General features: G+C 40.3%; 1 protein-coding gene across 1 annotated transcript in view; it reads left to right on the forward strand.

Moving 5' to 3' along the window:
* ERP44 (endoplasmic reticulum protein 44) overlaps positions 1-15818 on the forward strand; it is a 48645-nt gene extending 32827 nt beyond the window's left edge. Inside the window, exons 7-12 of the mRNA XM_014875155.2 lie at positions 2863-2920; positions 4274-4390; positions 7949-8060; positions 9968-10109; positions 13076-13178; positions 15232-15818. Coding sequence (XP_014730641.1) covers positions 2863-2920; positions 4274-4390; positions 7949-8060; positions 9968-10109; positions 13076-13178; positions 15232-15333 — 634 coding nt within the window. The 3' untranslated portion in view covers positions 15334-15818. The remainder of the gene's footprint in view (positions 1-2862; positions 2921-4273; positions 4391-7948; positions 8061-9967; positions 10110-13075; positions 13179-15231) is intronic.
* The last annotated feature ends 4336 nt before the right edge of the window (positions 15819-20154 follow it).

Raw genomic sequence — 20154 nt, forward strand, 5'->3', positions numbered from 1 at the left:
TGTCAGTCACTGATGCCTCTTCCAATATGTCTCTAAAAATAGTTTGGGGGTGGGAGAGAGTGTTTGCAATGTGCAGGAGTGGTTTTCTCTTCCTTCAGTCCTCAGTTAGATAAGGCTGTGACTGTGTAAGCAGCCCTGGCCATGACTTGTAAATCTGTGGTCTGTCGGTCTTATCCCCAGTGAGTGCCGTTATCTCAAGTGTTTGCTGATGGGTGCATCCGTCCTTGTTCTTAGCACAGCCAGTCTGAGCTTCTATTAGAATTTTTAATTAATTTTTGCCCCTCATTCAACTTCCCAGTCTTTCAGAAATAACTTAAAAAATATTAGTAAGATAGCACTACTTTTGGCATCCACTCTCCTGCATTTTGAGTCTGTTCATCTTTGGTTTGCTGTTTGTCAATTGCATATAATGAGAAGTAGTTTCCCACCACTCTGTTAGCGCTTGGTTTTTGGGCACTGTTCTTGAAGTAGGTACTATAGGGGGTTTATTTTTACTTTTTGTTCAGATATTAGCAATAAGCAGACATAGTGGAATGGATCAGAGTTTGATTATTCATAACCTGCCCCTGTAAATACAGATTGCACACAGGTTTATCATTATTCTTATCTCCAGACACCCATTCCCTTTCTAGCCTGGAGCTGTTAGTGTTTTAAAGTGCAGTCTTCCCAACAGCAACCTTGGGAACTAAATGTTTTCATCTCAGTAGCTGGGGCTCTTCAGCTTCCTAAAAAATTGTATGTGAAAAGACTTCCAAGGGAGATGCTGGCTACAGATCAGTGTTTTTTATTCAGATTATACATAGCAAAATTCTCCATGGGGAGCTGGCATTGAACTCTTCTGACGGAGCATCCTAGCAGCCTCTGGAAAGGACTTTTGCTATGGACAGAGTTCATGGTCCAAACAGCTACATGGTTTGGGGAGGTTACCTGAGTGGTCACGTTCAACTTTCCTTTAAGCTAAAATAAAATAATCAATTTGACAGGAGAAAAATAGTTACTTGACTAACTTCTGTCAAGGCAGAACTCTCCCACTATGCCAAAATTATTCTGGCTTTAGGTAGTTGTAATACCTTACTTAAAAACTCTGTTAATAGTACTCAGTTGCAGATGATTTTCATGCTTAAAACTATTCTTAAATCAACTGGTCCTTACAGTTCTATTAAGATCTGAAGTGACCACAGAACAAGATTATTGAAAGAAGACTTGTAAGCAAGAGGAGATAGGTGAAGAATCTGATGAAGAGATTGCTAGAAGTAGATTTTAGAAGTAGAGAGGAATGAATCTGTAATGTTTGTGAACATGGAAGAGAATGTTGAATAGGGGGAAAAAAAGCCAAAAATACTTTTATCTAAAAAGGCTATGATGAACTGTAAGTAGAATGTAAGTAACATGCAAGAAAGTGATAAATCTAGGAACTGTTTTAATTTTACATTAGCAAGTAAATATGTCAGGGGAGGGTGGGGGGCTTGTGCGCTTTTCAGAGATTCACCTTGTACATTACTGCTTCAAAAAAAGACAAAACCCCAACTGGAACGTTTCCATTTTAGTAGTTGTTTTAAAAAGGTGTATCTTCAGGCATTTGGGATTTTCACATCATGTCCCTGCTTTATTTGAGTTATCTGAAAAAAAAAAAAAAAATCAGTCATAGCTGCAGCTACTGGAGTGGAAGAACACAGAAGAGGATATTTTGGGTTCTACCACAGGGTTACCCTAGAGCATATATTTCATTATAGATTATCATCAGCTTAGTAAGCAGTGGTTGGGCAGGTGGCCTCTATGGCTTCACTTCCTTATTTTATGAAGGCTTATTTGGGATGCAAGTGATTTACCTCAGTGATGATTATCACTAGGAAGCCTCATTTCACATTATGGGGAGAGTCATGTTGGGAATACAAAAATGCATTTTAAAATACACATCTCTAAACTGATGCAAATATTGGTGTTGTAACAACTCTGCAAGGCACCTTTTGTATGTGAAAAGAAAAGGATAATTGGATCAAAAGAAAACATAGGTACTTTGAGCTAAGCCTTATGATGTCTGTATTTTTCTTGGCACTCAAAATTGTTCAGACTCCTGGAATATTAGCTCATTTTGCAGTGTGATAAATTCAGATAATTTGACTTCTCTTTCTTTGCTGTCTCCTCCATTGGATGCACAGCTGTTCCAACTTGCATGAATAAGAGATGATAATTTTGGGGTACAAACTAGCAGCTTTCAGGGCACTTTGCTGTGATTGGGGGTAAAATATTCTAAAGGCAAGAGAGGAACTTACCAAGGTGAGGTAGTAAGGTGAATACCAAGTAGGAACTGTATGTCTTAGAGGTACACACCTATCATCAGTGGCTAGAAACTGCATGCTGTGTCTTCTCTCCAGATGTGTTCTGAGGGTAAAATGGACAGTGGGGGGTCACTTGCCATCTGTTTTCTCATTGCTTGTGCCTATAAAGCCTTTCTCTGTAAGGGTAGAGGCGATGTAAATTCTTAGTGTAAACTGTGGAACAGGGAGAGTAAATGAATCCACCTTTCTCTTTATTTCTTCAATGTTTTTTTTTTTAATTCTCTTATGGTCTTTACCTAAAATTGTCCTGGCATTTATCACTTGTCACTTTGATGCCTTCAGTTCAGACTTCTGATCTTAAGGGTGCATCTTGCTGTTTCTTAATGCCCTCTTATCCAGGCAGACAAAGTTTATATGGAGTCACTCTACAGTTTACTTTAAAGGGGAAGGATTTTAATTCTCAAATTGTGAAGGGAGAAAAAAAAGAAGCAAGGAAAGGATAGAAAATTAAAATATGATTTTTGGTATCTCAGTTATTTTATTTGTCTGTACCAAGACATGCTTACTGATTGGTTTGTTGTAGGGCTATTTCAAAAGCAGAGAGATTTAGCGGAGACAATGTAATCTACAAGCCACCAGGGGTAAGTGTAACTATGTATTTTATTTTGATTGTTGTGATTATATGTAAATAAATGGAGACTGTATTCAGATCATTTAGTATGTTACTGCGTCTCAGATCATTTAGTATGTTACTGCGTCTCAGATCTTAGTTTTATTTCATCGCTAAATAGTGTGAAGAATAGGATCATAGAAATTAGTGTTTCTGAGTTAGGGAAAAAGTTCAGTCTCACATTTTAACAGTTAATTCACAGAACCTAAACCTATTATTTGAAATATTAATGTCCTAAAAATTAATCTTTTTTTTTTTCCTGAGAAACACAGTCAACATATCATGTGTATAGATCTGTGTGTTCTGCAGAACTCTTTAAAATCTGTGAAGCTGGTACGCTTCATGTTTTTCAAAGCAAGTGGCAATTACTGTGTATTTTTCTGACTATTAACTGTCTTGTATGCCTTAGTCCACAAAGGTTGAGTTCTTCTGTTAATTAAAAGAAAAAAAAAATTAATAAAATTACCTACAGGTTAACAAACTCTCATAAACATAGTTTTACTGGAAAAAAATATTCAGTATGGAAGAAAATCTGCAAGAATTGCTATGTAGAGACATACAATCTAAAAATCTGCTCCTTTCTGAAATGTACTGTATGAAAAGAGCTGCTTACAAAAGAGGAAATAGATGCAGATAGACTTGAGGGGGAAGGGAGTTTCAAAGCATTTTTATTTTTTTCCAACAACAGAACGTATTAAGTTACCTAATTTATATGGCATTTCTGAATTAAGGTGTGGTTAATCGTGGTCACAGCTTGCGAAGTCACGCTTCATTTCATATTAACCAAAATTGTAATTAAATTAAAGACTGCTAGCACTGAATTACAAGTTAAAACTACTAGCAAATAAAGAAAAATTATTATTTATTCATATCTCTTTGGCAAAGCAAATGTAAAATACCAGTTTCAAGTCCTGTAGGACATTGAGGAGGTTTTGATGAGTCTTTGTAACTATCAGCATGAAGCAGCTCACTGTCTGCATTTAGTTTAGGTCTGGAGATATTATTTCTCAGCCTAGCAGAAAGCAGAAATCTAGCTAGCCCTTACTTAAGGATCCCTAATTTGGAAACCAAGTATCTCCCATTGTTTATAAATTCTTATAAAATGGAGTTGACTGCATAAATTATCATATATAATACTTATTTTCCATTTGTACTTTTATCATATAGTTAATAGAAATCTTGCATGCACAAGGTTGAATACTGGTATAAGATTTGTTTTCAATATTTATATGAATATTATTATCTTATGTTGAGTAGGTAATCTTTGTAGGCAGCAATGTCATTTTTCCTGTTTCTCATCCTATTGTATTTTTCTTTTCAACAGGAAAATGCTCCAGATATGGTGTATTTGGGCTCACTAACCAATTTTGATTTGATTTATGCATGGACACAAGATAAATGTGTACCACTAGTTCGAGAAATCACATTTGAAAATGGGGAGGTAAGACGTTTTCTACTATTCTACATCTGGGGTTTCTTTCTTAAAACCAAAATGTCTCTTTCAAGATCCCTAATCCACATCAAAGAACTTTGTGTGTTTTGTTTTAGGCAGAAAATGGCTTTTCATTCTTTAGGAGCTTTTTGGTTACTCTTGAAATTCACTGGAGGCAGATGTGTTTCATACACTACCAAAGTAAGAAGTTACAATTACAGAACTGTGAAGGTTGAGAAAGACCTCTAAGAACATAGAGTCCAGCAGTTAACCCAGCACCACTGTGCTCAACACTAAACCTTGTCCTCAGGTCCCACATCCACATGTTTTTTGAGCACTTGCAGGGCTGGTGATTCTACCACTTCCCTGAGCAGCCTGTTCCCATGCTTCACAATCCTTTCAGTGAATAAGTTCTTCCTAATATCCAATCTAAGCCTGTCCTGGTGAAACTTGAGGTCACTTGCTCTTCTCCTGTGTCTTGTTACCTGGAAGAAGAGGCTGACCCCCACCTGGCTGCACTCTCAGGCAGTTGTAGAGAGCAGTAAGGTCCCCCTTGAGCCTCCTTTTCTCCAGACTAAACACCCCCAGCTCCCTCCTACTGATATTAATGTGAATGGTAGAAAAATATTACTGTATTAACCACTTCCAAAGCATTATCTAATAAATAAACATATTAAGTGGTGGCTGACCATGGAATCTTCTGGGAATGGTAATGAAAACTCTGTGGAATTTTCATTTTCAATTTCTGTTAAAGCACTGGTACCTTAATCTTTTTAGTTTCATGTATTGTTTCCCATTTCCCTTTTCTTTTGGCTGCAATTTGTCGGGTGGAATTTGGGAGTTTGTTTTTAAACATCTCTTTTCTTCTCATTATTTCTTTCAAGGCTTTTTTGTTTCCTTTTGTAACTTAGTTTTCTTTCGTCCATTTCCAACTCCATAATTTATTTTGTTCTTTGTAAAATAAATAACAGGAAAAAAGTCCTTAGAAAACTATCAAGTTTGTAGCATCTCAAAAGGAGATTTGTACATAGGTACAGAATCTGTTAGAAAATCTGCCAAGGTTTGTCACAAATAACAGTACATTGTCCATACTGGATGAGAAACCAGAGACTGTCGTGATTCATTCACAGTTTGCACACTAAAATCTTTTTATCCTGAATCTGCTGTTCTGGGCACATGCAGCACTTAAAGTTTCATGGCAGAGGGAGGGACAGGGTGGTTTTACTTAAGCCATTTTTATTGATTGTTTTTTTTTTTTTTGTCAATCCTGACAGCTTTTATTAGAAAGTTCTGATAGTTAACAAATCTTAACTCTTCATGTGCACCTCAGTATATAAAAGATGCCACATGTTAACATCTTTAGAAGTGTATGGTAGATTTTTCAGTGTACTTTTCCCATGGTGAAACAGGATTCTGAGCCTTGGAAGCCAAGGTTCATCACTGTTAGTTTGTACCTCATTCTGTTGTGGTTTCTCTGGTTGTTCCCTTAACCCTTAATTCCTATTTGCTTAGGCAGACAGTTAAAAATGCAATGTGACATTTTGCCTGGCAAAGTTTGTTTAAAAATTTCAGTGCTGCTGGTACCCAAACAAATTTAAACATGCCAAAATCGAGATATTTCTGTATGCTGAGATTGTACAGTTATTTAAATGGGCTCTTATTGTGCATACTGCACAATATTGCAGGATAAAAATATGAAGTGCTGTGACTGCTAGGCTGTATTGCTGGCACTAGAATACACTTGAACTACACAGTAATTGAGCTCTGAAGCAGGGTCTGATGCTTGATGAGACTGCCCGTGCGAGACAGTTCCTGTGCTTGACCGGCAAAGGCTGTTGGGATCAGGATACCATTCAGAAGAAACCCCTGTTTAACCAGTAATCAGGCTCGAGTTGTGTGTCAAATGAATGCAGTGAACCTGTGTGGTCTAACGGTGGTGCTGAACTGTGAGGTTTTGAACCAGTAAGAAGTTTCTCAAAGGTGCACAAAAAGGATAGGGGAAGCTGAGATATAATGGAAAGGCTTTTGATTTTCTTAGTGCCAAACAACACAGTAGCTTTTGAGGGAGCTTCCACTTGTCCTGCCTGACCAGTGAGACATGATATGAAAGCTGGAATAGCACAGGAAACAATGAAGAATTTTAGCCCTTGTAGAAGGGCTAAAATTAGCAATGTTCACATCAGCTGTTCTTACAGCCTGTTTGGAGATGAATTGATCTTGTGAATGTAACTTGCTGAGGGTTGTCATTTTAGCTGCTTGCAAGCAAGAGAAGACCTTAGAGCCAGAATACCAAGCTCTATTTAGGAGTTCTCCCTCTGGAAATGTACCTACTGAAGTGAGTGGGGAAAAGGAGCCATAATTGTAGTGGGACAGATTTTTTTCCTATCCTGTAGTAGGAGAAGAGGCTGACACCCAGCTGAATTTGTGTGCAAAAATAAGAATGAGAAAATTGTTTTAGGGATGGATTGGGAAGCTTGGATTTCAAGAGCAGTGAAGTTATGAGGATCTCTGCAGTCTTCTGTTTGAAAGACCATGCTTCAGCTTACCTGATGTACTTGGTTGAAGGGAGAACAAGAGCCATTTCATGCACCCTGTGTAACTGGCTGCCTACTGATAGGGAAAGTCTTTCCTTCAACTTACTGAAAATTGAAGATATCTGAAGAAATGCTTCTATTTGATAACAGAACAAGCCACTACTATCTTTACCAAAAAGCACAGTTTTTATGCTGATGTAGGCTAGAATCTCAAAGCAATAGTAGCACTTGCTTGTTATACCAGTTGTGCAAATGAAAGATAGACAACTGTAGGTATTTTTTTTTCAATCAGGCTGTAATGAGTTGAGCTGACAAAAACCACTTTTGGAGCAAGCAAGTGCATGTTGTTTGTGTTTGAGTAAAAGAAAAATCCTGAATAAATTATTCAAGGCAATCCTGTATTTATCTGTCTGTGGGCAGAGATCTTTAAAAGGCATTGGGCTGCAAGAAAGCATTCATATGAGGAACTAAAGTTTGCCTGTCCAACAAAGAATGACCAGTCAGGACACAGTTACTGTCAGGAAAGCAGTACTTGATCATAACTGCTCTGGCTGTGTCATTAGCTTCTGCTTTTCTCTTTTTTGCTGAGGAGGGGATAGAGTTATTCAAAGACACTTGTCTTATGCTAAGAAAGCACCCATTTACTATGTGGATAAGCTAGAACTGAATTCTAGAATACACCCTCAGCCTTTTGTAGCATTTAATACCATGGTGCTCAGACCTTATTGTAGTTTCTCTGGAGCTGCTGTGTTTCCTCCGAATAGGGTTATTTCTTTTGCACAAGTATTCCAGTAAAAGTGTATCCCTTCTCAGAATGCTGGTAATGACTTGTTCTCATCCTTTATCTGCTGTATAGGATAAGAGGAAGGAAACATGGTTAACTATAGCACTCGGGTATCTTAGAAGAAGGGTCAGCAGTTAACATCTTTAGTCTTGCGTAGAGATCTCACTGAATTTGAAAATTGTTGGAATCACTTAATTTAGTGCCCTTAAGAAACAGAAGAAATGAGTTTGTCCTTTGTTTTCTGTGCAGGAACTGACAGAAGAAGGCCTTCCTTTTCTGATACTTTTCCACATGAAAGATGACTTGGAGAGTTTAGAGAAATTCCAGCAGGAGGTTGCACGGCAGTTAATAGGAGAAAAAGGTTTGTAATAATTCCCACTACTTCTTGGTTTTACTGGTATAATTTTTTCCAGGCAACTCAGTGGAGTGGAAGTAAAGGCCAAACAGAATTGTAGTTTTCAAGCTCTTGAGACTGAAGGGCTTCATGCATTTTTGACAGTGAGGACCATTATCTCTGGAAATTATTAAAATAGATGCACAATTTATTAGTAAGTAACTTTCAGAAATCCTTCTTGTCTAAATGATTTAATGTATTTTGAGAGGTGTCTTGGTTTAATTTGAATTTCCTGGCCAATGCACCAATAATGTTATAGTTTTGATTTGCCAATTTAAATATACTCATTTTCTGTTGTGAGACAGAACCAGGAGCAAAAACAAGGCAGGCCTAAAACTTAAAAGGGTATAAAAAACTTTATTTAACTACACAAAGAAAAAGAAAATAGTAAATTCAGAATAAGATCTTCAGACCACTCCCTCCTCCCATTCCTTCGTAACAACAACATACAAAGACACTTCAGTCAGTTTCCCACTTAAATAATCTTAATCAGTTCACTTCAGGGAGAGGAGCTTCTGCTTTTAGGCTATAGGGATCTCTATATCAAGAGGGGAAAGAAACAGTTTTCTTTTGACTTCACTTTCACGAGTGGCAGCCACCCAGGAACCTGCAATCGTGGCACTCCTCCCAACTTCACAGCCTTCCCAGCGCTGTGCTTGTGGGCCATGTGGAACTCACGGGGTATTACTTTTTAGAATGAACTGTTCCAAATCAGAAGTTCTCTTCATCTCTCTCTCTGTTCATGCCGCATCCTCAGAAAACCAAGATCCCCTTCTTTCCTCGGGGCAAAAGATTCTCAGCACAGGTGCTTTTGGTCAAATGATCTATCAAATGGAACATCCAACCCCCCATATATTTCTCCACAGTCTATAGGAATTTTCAGTTCAATACAGTCCACTCTACAGCTCACAAAAGGATTTTCAGCCATCTTCATAGCATCTCCTCATTCTCCTTCCAACTAAAAAAAAACTTAGCTCTTGCTTCACTGACTTTGTATCTCTTCTGTTTTTTCCCTCTCATTCAAAGGAAGATCGGAGGTCTGCAAGTCTTATCCGAGCACTAAAAGAGTTAAAGTTTCACACAGAAGTTGCAGAGGCTGGGCCAGGCCCAGGCCGTGCTGGCTGAGGGGCGGCTGCGATCTCATTGAGCCTTTCTGGGGCTCAGCTTTAGCCCCACCCTGCCCATGGCCACCCCTGCTCCCAGACAGGCCCGGCTGCCTCCCCCAGGCCGTGCTGGGGCTGGGTGGGCTCGGCCCCTCCAAAGCTGCTCCGAGGCAGCAGCAGGAGCGGGGCCATCCCCCCAGAGCCGCGGGCCCACGGGCAAGGAAGCCGGGCTAAAATTTTATCAATGAGCCTTTCATCCCCCCGGCCATCGGGTCCCCTGGTTTGCAAACGGGGCCCAGCGGCCTCTGAGCCCCTCCCCACGGGAGGGAGCCCGGGCCCGTGTTACCTGCTCAGCCACCGGAAGCAAAAGAGAGCTTTTGTACTGCGTCACCTCCTTCAAAATGTGTTTTCACGGTGTGAACTAACTTCTCTAATTGGTGTCTCAGGCTGTCAATAACTCAGCCAACCTCCAAGTGGTCCCATCAGCTCACAGAGGAAGTGCTCATAGAGAAAAACCTCTCTGACTCTGCCCTCCTCCAGGTGCAACCAGCACAAACGGGCATTAAACAAAGCTTCAGTTTGTAATATGGGGAAAAAAAAACACTTTTAAGAAAATCTGTTATTTTGGTGGAGGTGTTTATTTAGACCTATTTTCAGGTTTTGCATATTGCCGATCTGTCTAGTATCTCCACCTTTGTAATACCTAGGGTTTCAAGACGATAATAATAAAAAAATCCTAACATGAGTTTTTTGTCTGCTTATAATGTTAAGGTACAATAAACTTCCTCCATGCTGACTGTGACAAATTCAGGCATCCACTCCTCCACATTCAGAAGACTCCAGCAGATTGTCCTGTCATTGCCATTGATAGCTTCAGGCACATGTATGTCTTTCCAGACTTCAGTGACTTGTCGTAAGTATTTTTCTTGGTGCATTTTAATTTGAGAAGAATAAATGAAAAGGCTTGTATTTTAATCAGTACTGTGGTAGGAAGATGAGTAAATCTGAGATAGGTAAGGCTGCCTCTGTGTGATTTAGTGTCAGAGCCTTAAAGCAGGATGAGGTGGTGTGAAGTCATTGTTTAAATGGAGTTGTATTACTTTATGCAAGAAAAGAATCTCGTATGAAGTTTTTAGATTGCTGGTCTTATTTTCTTTCTCAGTTTTGCTATTTTCTATCATGGTTAGGCATTTGGAGCCTAGCATGGTGTTTTTAGTAGTGATCTAGATATCTCAACTTGAAAAGATTGAAAATACTACATGGAATATAAAGTACTGTGTTATTCAGAGATTGCTGTAAAAAGCAGCATGTAATAATTTTCAGCCTGCTGGTTTGGTTTTTCCTGCCGTGCAATTCTAACCTTCCTGCATTAGTCTACACCTGGAAAGCTGGCAAAGAAATGGTTGTGTGGGTTTGTGAAATCTTCCATGTGCAACTTGGAAAATGGCCAGTCACTGGCATGTTTGTCTGGGCAAAATATGTGACAGCAAAGTACCAGGGTGCTGAGGTGAAATACTGCTGTGGTAACCCTCATTACCTCAGCCTGACTCTTTATGGTGGCTGCCTTGGAAGCAGATGTTCTGTCTTGCATGGATCAGTGAAGGAATGAAGATGTGTAAATGTTCTCTTCCGGGGCTTTCAGTCTGAGACAAGCGCTCTGTCTTTGTCTTCTGGTTGGGTGTTAAACTTGTTTCTGTCTCAAAGGAGGCAGCTGCACGTACACTGCCTGCTAACTCCTGGTTAGATGTCTAGGCTGGGTATTTAGTTTTTCTTGAAACCAAGGATTCAAAGCTCAGTTTTAGCATGCAATGTGAATGTAATATCATTCTGCTGTTCCAGGAGACATTTTTCTACCTGAGACACTGACAACTGGGAGGAGAGTTCAAACTTAGCTTCTTTCTGTAATTCTCCACAGGCTTATCTATAAAATGCTCTCTCTGTTGATGTGTCTTGGATAGTGCTTTTCAAATATCTGAAGCTATGTATGTTGAAATTCTTGAAAAGTGACTTTTTCTCTCTGTGTTTCTGTTTCTTTGGAAGGTTGTATTCACTGCACACCCTAGCAAAAAAAAATAGCAGGATACTTGCATTTTATAAACCACTCTTTTTATTGTCACTTTTTAAACAGCCCTAAAACAAGTTAACGTCTCCTATAGAGGTAGTAGAGATGTTTAGTTTGGGTTTTGATATGTTTCTTAAATGTTGAGTTTCTGTGAAACGCTGTCAGAATAATGAGAGCTACTTGCTTGATGTGTACCAGTTGTCACTTACAAATGAAGCTGAAAGAGAGATGTCAAGATTGTAGACAGTTGCCTAATGATAAATAATTATTCAACCTTACTCTAGGAGGCTGAGCTGATACATAGAAATAGCAAAACACAGTTTGGGAACAAGAAGAGCTTGGAGCTCCTGGGAATATATGTGCATATATGGTTTGGATGTTTGGTTTGGTCATTCGTGTTGTTTCTTTGGTGGTTTTGTATGGCGGTTTTAATTTTAATAAAAAGCAAAATGTTAATTCTGAGACTTTCATCTACCACTTCAGGTAACCTTCTGGACTCTTATAAACAGCCCCAAGCTGTCTCTTGTAACCCCAGTGCTGCCACCAGCCAACAGGGTTTGGATATGGCACTTTCAGAGCTGGTCCACTAAAAGATTTCCTCTCTCTTTAGGGACTTCATTGTCTTTTTGGAGAATAGGCACTTGCCAGGCAAATGAGACCATCACTATTTTATACTCATCCGTTGGCCACCTGGCCCTATTCATCCTGCTGTTCCAGGCTGGAAATGATAGGCAGGGAGTGTCCCAACACATGGGTTATATCTTCTCAGCAAGAACAGGCTGAGCTACACGAGGCTGCAGGCACCAAGTGCCCTTGCTGCATTATGAGAGGAGAACGTCTCCAGCAATGTGCCTGACCTAGAACAGGGCAGGAGCCTGAGGAAAAGCAGGAAGCAGTAAGTCTGCTGTCTGTATAACCAGACTGGAATGAACCCCTTTTCTCCATTGGTTCAAATTCATTATCTCATCTGAGATGGGAAGAGGTCCTTAAAGTACCAATGTAATAGTGATTGGTTACAGACATTGCTGTAATGATATCCTCTGAATCAATATTTACTGCATTTTACCCATAGAGTTTTCTAATGATCTTAAATATTGCTGATAGTTTGTCTGACCACACTTTCTTCCTCTTTCCTATGTAATAATTAGTTTGATGAAAGACTCCCTGCAAAACCTGTGTCCATTCACACGTTACCTTTAGATTTCATGCACAGTGCTCACACTATAGTTTTTCTCTCATCTTTAATACTTACTAGATTAACTCTTCACTTTGAGATTTTTAGTCAACTTGACATTTCACAAATAGAACTGGGTGCTGTAGTTAAGCACATTTGCTGTGGGTGACAGTAGATGATCTCAGATTAGATTTACATTGATATCCTCTTAGTGTTCATCTGTGGTGTATGTGCAGTTGCTGAGGCAGTAGAGAGCCTTTCAAAGATGTTTTGTCAATAGTGCTCCCCAAGTGTCATTTGTATCTGTAAACTGTGCATTTGGAACCTGCTGTTCCCTCTTACATTACAGTTAGTGGGGAGCTGAAGGGAGTTCACAATGAAGTTATTGGCTGGTACAGCTCTGTGGGAGTTATTGAAAAGATGAAATACTTGCTGTGTTCTCAAGAGACAGTGGAAAGAAAAAGAAGCTGGTGGGATACCTTAGCAAACCATGTGGCTCCCTGTCCTCTATTAATCACCTAAAAGTAGGCATAGTGTGCTAGATAAACAGAAGTTGGCTACTCTAAGCAGTGCACTTTATATCTCCTGTGTTTGGACTTAACTTGTAATAAACATGTGGGTGTTTCTGTTGAATTTGTTCCAGAGTTCCAGGTAAACTGAAGCAATTTGTACTAGACTTGCATTCTGGAAAATTGCATAGAGAGTTTCATCATGGCCCTGATCCAACTGATGTAGCACCTGGTCAGGTAAGGTTACAACAAATGCATTTCATTTGGCCATTTAGTAAAGACCCTTTTATTACTGATTGTCAGAGCTGTATCTTCTAGTGTATTTGTACTTTTAACTTCTGTCTTTTGAAAGAGAAAATCTGTTAACAGAAGCATAACATTACCACTTTTGCTTGGCTCCTCAACCTTCTTTGGGTGAAGGCAGAGGGGGTATTAGTGGCAGCATGATACCTATTGGTCTTGAATAAGGGAAGAATATAAGAATATTTTTCTACACTGAAACAGGAGGTCTTGGGCTGGATGACTGTTCTGATTTCATAGAGCTGCTCTTAGGTTCTCCTGTGATTCCATGCAAAAGCTGATAATCCATCATAGCTGCATTATTTCCCACACAGCACACTACTAGAGGGTGCTTCTAAGGGAAAACAACAATTGATTTAATGTTTTATATATTTACCAATGCAAGCAGGAGGCAAATTATTAGAGCATCAAGAAAGGATGGGTAAGCAGTAATAGGCCTTACTGCTTTTATTAATGCAGTTGACAAACAGCATTAGCAGTGCTCACAGGCTGCACTTGTCAGTTTGATTTCCTCATGGTTCTGCTCAAAGCTTGTCATGTTGTGTAATTACATGCCTGGAAGTCACTTCTGGGATCTCTTCAGGAACACAACTACTAGATCCTTCTCCAGACAAAAGTCAGAAGCGCCTCAGTGTCAGAAAAGAAAGGACATGACCAGCCCAAACTCCCTCTGCTCATCCCAGTCTTGTATCTTCTTGATACTCCACTCAGCTCACATGGTTGGGGTCCACTGAAAAGTGCAAATTTAACTGTCAGAGAACATTTTTGCTAACTTGGGCACCCTCCAAAGAAAGAACCATTTTTAAACACTTCTTTCAAAGTATACATTGTGTTGTCCAGAGCTCAATGGGCTGTTCTGGTCCCAGAGGAGCCCTGGTGCCCTTGTGTTGGCGAGCCTTGGGCCATTCCATGGCTGAGAGACAGAAACTATTTATAGCTACAGGATCCTTTTCTTGCTCATCTGTGGGATGTGGTAAGGATAGTAGTGCTGTAAGTCGATTGAGTGCAGCCTCCAGTTGCCTTGCTCAAAAGATGTAAAAGTGTGAAAGCCCTGGAGGGTTTGCCTTGGCCAGGAGAATGACTGCTTTTGAATGTTGTCATGACTGGCTGTGAAAACACGTGGGCTAAATTATCTCAGCAGTAATTCATTTGACTCTAGTTCCCTGTGTTTCTCAGAAATTCATTGAGCAACCAGAATTCAGGTCATCAGGAGGAGGGGCAGGAATAAGTGCTAGAGACTGAGGCATGGGCCAGGCACTTGCCCTGAGGAGGTGGCTTGGCCAGGGGAAGAGGAAGTCTGTGGAGTCTCTGGATCCTGCTGCCTGCCTGTCTGGGCACAGGCACAGGACCCAGAGCTGCAGGGTTGCTCTTGCCTCGTTTCTGCCTTGAAAAATGAACACAAAACCTGGGATGTTTACATTCCCATCTCTGTATGGCATCCTGCCATCTTGTGGAAGATGTGGATGCAATGGAAATAAATACTGGCCTTAACTAAACTGGAGGTTGTTGTCGTGGGTCACCTCTGCCCCTTGAATTGCATGTATTTTTATATGGGGTGTTTTCTTTTAAGTTTCCATGGAGAAGTAATTCTAAAATTTTGCAGTGATGTCACTTTTGCCCTGGTATATCTCATAAAACACACACAAAAAACTAGAATACCCCCAAAGCAAGCAGTAGATTGATGCAAATACACAGTAGGGTACATTTGAAATACTTCTGTGTGACTTGTACAGAAACTCATGTGATGGCCGTTGCCCGTGTGATGTTACAACAAAAGGAATCTCCTTAACTGGAGTTGCTTTATTAATTTGTGTGTGTCTGTGTTCCACCTACTTAGGACTTGGAACACACCTTCCAAAAAAAAGCCTCAAACTCAATTTGTGAGAATGCAGGACATTTGTGCACTCTCTCATAATGCTAGAAATTCATTTAATGGAGATGAATTATTATTAGTCTAATAAACTATTTTACTGTTGGTTCTGTTTTTCAGCCAATTCAGGATTTAGCAAGCAGTCCACCAGAGAGCTCATTCCAGAAACTGGCACCCAGTGAACATAGGTACACCTTATTGAGGGAAAAAGATGAACTTTAAAAAACTTGAAATAATCTTGCAAGCCTTTCAGACAGCAGCATTGACTTCTGTGTGGTGGAAATAGTAAACCTATATTTTCATAATTCTATGTGTATTTTTATTTTGAATAAACTGAAAAATAATTTTTTTCTCCCCAGGCTTGTAAATACATTTGTTTGGTGGGTCATTCTGTACAGCATCTTTCAAACAGTACATTCTTAATGCTATAGTAAAATATCAGAGACCCATCCAGACTCTTGATCTAACTCTGTAAAACTTTTATAATCCAAATGAAGGTATCCTTGCCAGAGACATGCTGTTAACTTGCACTATCCCATTAAATAGGACTTTTGGGTTGTTTTCTGTGTAACCTTGGTAGTATGTGCTTTTTCTTCTTCTGTGAACAGCTATCCTGGTAATCTATTTCTTTGTCACATTTTTCTCCAACTTAAGAGGGTCTTCTATTCTGGATACTTGGGAGGGGAATAAATTAAAGTTTTACAGAATCTTGTGTGGTGCTTTACTGGCTTTAAATGTCTAAGCAATTAAACAATCCTGAACATTAAAATACCAAGAGAGGAGAGGAAAAGTTCTGATGATAATGGCTGTATTTTGAATGAAGGGGCTGTACTGACCTCCTCCAGTTTCCTGGAACTAAGACTGTTAGGCTGCCCACGTGGTTGTGGTAAAAGGACAGGAATGTTAAAAACCTTTCAAAATCAGAGAGGACTAGGACTAGACTGGCATCTGAGTTTGTCAGTCTTAAATTTATATCTGTATGTATGTTACCATTAGTCTCTGGGTATTTTAGGTCTTTTTCCTTCTGAGTTCCTGCTTTCCTGAAAGAACCATTGCACATTTTCTGTTACTCTCTTTGCCTGGCTTGTGCCTTATTGTGTAGTCTTTGAATTCTGCTCTGAAGAAGGAATGACCACTTTCCTTGTGGGCTTTCTGTTACAGGCTTTTCTCAATGAACCTTCAAGCTGATGGTGAGGTGAACATAGAGAAACTGAGATGGCAGAGTACCTGTTATTTGTGCTGCATTGCTGGAGATGAAACAGTACAGGATCTGTACAGTGCACTTACTGCACAGACTGTAGGTCTGTGACTTGGGCCCCAGGATTCAGTGTTCTTGGAAGCAAGTTTGTTCTCTGGACAGAGGGAACACTGGGTTTGGGTTTAGTTAGGAAAGCGCCCCAACCTGTGCAGTCACTGCTCAGGACTGTTCTGCCTCTCAGCTCGATGCCACTGGCTCAGTTACTGACAGAGGAGTCACATGGTCCCGTGCAGCTGTGGCAAAAGTTGATCCCATGATGGGCTCCTGACTCAAGCCCCTGCAGCACCAGGCACAGCTGATTTCTAGGGAGCATTTCTGAGGACAGAGTTGCTGGTACTACACTAAGCTATAGGTGACTAAGCAGCTGCAGAGCTGGGAGCTAAAACGGTATTGCAAAGCTTTATTTACAGCTATACTTCTTTGTTGCGTTTTGTGAATCTGCATTTTGGAGTGCACATAAAATGCTTGAAAGCCAGGTCTTCTCCTGTCCCATTCTCCATCTCATCACAAATCAAGCATTGTTGACAGTTGAGTCATACTGCCTTCCAGCTGGAATTAAAAGATGTGAGCAGGGTGTGGTTTTAAGGCTGACACTTGTTATCTGCAGGCTGTGTTGCACAACTTTTGGAGGAGTTCTAGCACCTGAAATTTTAGTCAATTCTTACATGATACCTCCAAGTACTTATCTTGCTCCTCTGAGGTTCCTGTTTTTCCTTGGGATTCTTGGAGGAATGGGATTTACAATTGCTGTTGGGTGGAAGATGTCTAAACTTCTCTTTTTAAAAGAGATGATCATCATTCACACAGCAGTTGGGTGGCTGGTGCTTTCAGCCAGAAAGTGAAAAAGATAAACCACTTCTGCTATTCCTTAATCCAGGTTTACTTCTGAGGGTCAGGACTTGCTCTCATAGCTTTGGCATTCTAGCACTAGGCTGGCAGTAGATGTAACAGTTTTATGAGAGTTTCATGCTCAAGTAATTTTGGTGTGTATTCACTGGAGTTGGACCTTACTCTCCTGGGTTCTTGCACCGACCCGGCTGCATCAGTACTCGAGTGCCTCTTCTCTTTGCAGGCAGGACGTTGAACAGCTAAAGCTGAGCTGGGCTTGCCCATTCTGCTATTGAAGGGCACTTGTGCTTTTACCTGGTGATACTGACAATTGGTGTCGAGAGAGCCAAGTGCTTGTCAAAATCCAAGCTGTGTTTCACGTTGAGCCCTTCCACTCTGATCATCTGCATCTGTGGTTTTAACAATTTGGTGCTCAGCTTCCCACTCCCTTTAACACTTCTCACTGCTTTTCCAGGAGAAGTTGTCAAAAATATTAGTGTTATCTTTCCATTGAACTTGAGTCCGTTTCTGAGCTACTGTGTGTGTACGAATTACTGGATGCCTGTGACATTTCAGGAACTTGTATTCATTTCAGTCAATGTAAATATTTTGATAGCTGAAGTATGTGTTTGGGAACTCATTACAGGATTCTTATATCATGGTAGTGCAATTATTTTACTAATATAAAATTTGGGGGGGAATTAATCTTTTAGATGCTAAAAGGAAATAAACCCTGGTGTTCTCAGTAAATGCTCCAACCAGTCTTGTAGGCAAAAACTTTTATTTGGTTTGAAAGAATTATTTATATCTTAAAATTCTTCTGAGTAACATGCCTAGCAATTTAATTGCTAGTTTGGTTACTCACATGCTGATGTTTCTTCACATATGTAAATAACCCACCTATTTTAAAATATCATAGCTTAAATAACAGTCTCCCACATCTAGTGTGTACACAATGATTTCAAATTGCTTCCACAAGGATGCAAGGGGGAAGAATAGTTTTTGTCGTAGACATTTCATAAAATGAGTGCACGCCAAGCTGAATTTGTATAAGCTGGGGCAGGAATTCAGTCTTATGAATTTAGATTGTCCTGGCATTATTCCAGCTTGGGGGGAAGAGGATGGAGTCCACAACATCGCAGATGTGACTGTTGTCATTTAAATGCATGAGGTTTCACAGCATACAGCAGGAAAGCAGAGAGTGCATTTGAAAATCATACAAAGGATCAACCAGTTTCTGATTAAGAACACTTTTTTTCTTAGTGTCTTCCTTTAAATGTAGAAAATAAATATCGAATGGACAGCCTTACTATGAAATTGTTACAATTTCATTAACTATGTTTACCTCCCAAGTAGATGCATTGAAAGGAAAAGACTTGTTGCCTGTCAGGAGCAAATGAGCTGAATTACCCAGGTTATGCTTTGCACTCCAGCTGATTTTACCAGTGCAGGCACCGAGGTTTCAACACATGCATTTTTGACAATGTCTGCAATTACTTGTGAAAACTATTTTTGCACACATTGTTTCCCTGAATCTCAGACCTACTTAAAATAGACATAATGCTCTGGCTGGTAGCAATTTCAGTATTTTAAAAGTATTAAGGAAGCACTGCTTAGAAGAAGTTATTTGTGCTGTAACTAACAGTTGCTTACAATGTCTATAGGCACAAAACCCCATCATCTGTCATTAGCAGACAGTGATTTCCAGTGATGATATCAAAGTACTGGTTATTGAAAGGGAGCTCTTTCTTTAGTACACTTCCCTGAACCGTGTTCCCTTCTAGGGAGCCTTATCTCAATACTGACTTCACTGCACCTAAGAAAACAACTCAAGCAGAGCTCAGGATGAATAGACCAATCTAAAAACTTCAAAAAGCCGCTTCCCAACCTCAATTTCTGTTCCCCCAAACAGTAGCAGCAGTAGTGTGGGAAGTGTCCTGAAAGGGTGGAGGCCTCTGTTCCAGCTCCTCAAGGCATCAGGACCAGTAACAGTAAATTATGTGACAATTGTACAATTATTTGACAATTACCTAAACAATTAATTACTTGACACGTTAACACTTTTGCATTTAACAATGGAAGTTCCAGAAGCAAAAGGCTTCTTAAGGAGGATAAGATAACAGGTGTCCACTATAAAGAGCAAGCAAAAGCACTGCCAGCATCCCATACAGGCTCCAGCATGTCCCAAAATCTTGAAGAGGCTGAGCAGCTACACTGCAGTGTGGGTGGAAGCAGAAGGTTTGGCACGGGAGAGTAATGCAAGAGTGCAGCTGCCCAAGCAAGGGTGGTTTATGCTGTAAGCTCTATCAGGTTGAGATTTCCAAGCCTGTCCCCATCTCTGGGACTGCCAGCATGAAATGGCGCCTCTGCTTCTCTGGCTAACCTGGGGCCTCACACCACCCCTGAGGGACAAGAGCCTGTGGAGGGAGTGGGCCTGACTCCAGCATGGCCTTCCAGGGAAGTTGTTCAGCTCTCCCACTAGGGCGCTCTGGGCTCCAGGAGAAGCAAAGGCAACATCTTGCAGTAAGTGCTGCTTCAGCAATGTGAGGCTTCAAGTTCAGAATGCCAGAGCTTGGCTTTTCATCCTGTACGGTGTTCTCCGGACAAGCCGAGGAGCTGAACATCTATGGAAAATGATTACCATCCAGTAGCAGTGCTGCAGGGTTGCTGCTTAGACTGCTGAATTCAGAACTACACTTTGAGCAAGGTGAGGAGTTTACAAATTAACTGCCTTGCCTGGAAGGGGGAGAGGCTGCTTCCAGTGCTCGTCTGATATGGCTGATAGAGGCAGATGTGATATAGACGTAACTTTTTTCCACTTTGCTCACCCAACATTCTCATCTTTTCTTACAACGGCACATGCTTCCCCGTGCATTATTAAATAGGCACAGTCAGTCATATCCTGGGGAATCACAAGAAGAGTTTGGGAATCCACATAAATTAAATTTAGAATACTA

Source organism: Sturnus vulgaris, chromosome 1, assembly GCF_052056855.1.
Source record: "Sturnus vulgaris isolate bStuVul1 chromosome 1, bStuVul1.hap1, whole genome shotgun sequence".
NCBI lineage: Eukaryota > Metazoa > Chordata > Aves > Passeriformes > Sturnidae > Sturnus > Sturnus vulgaris.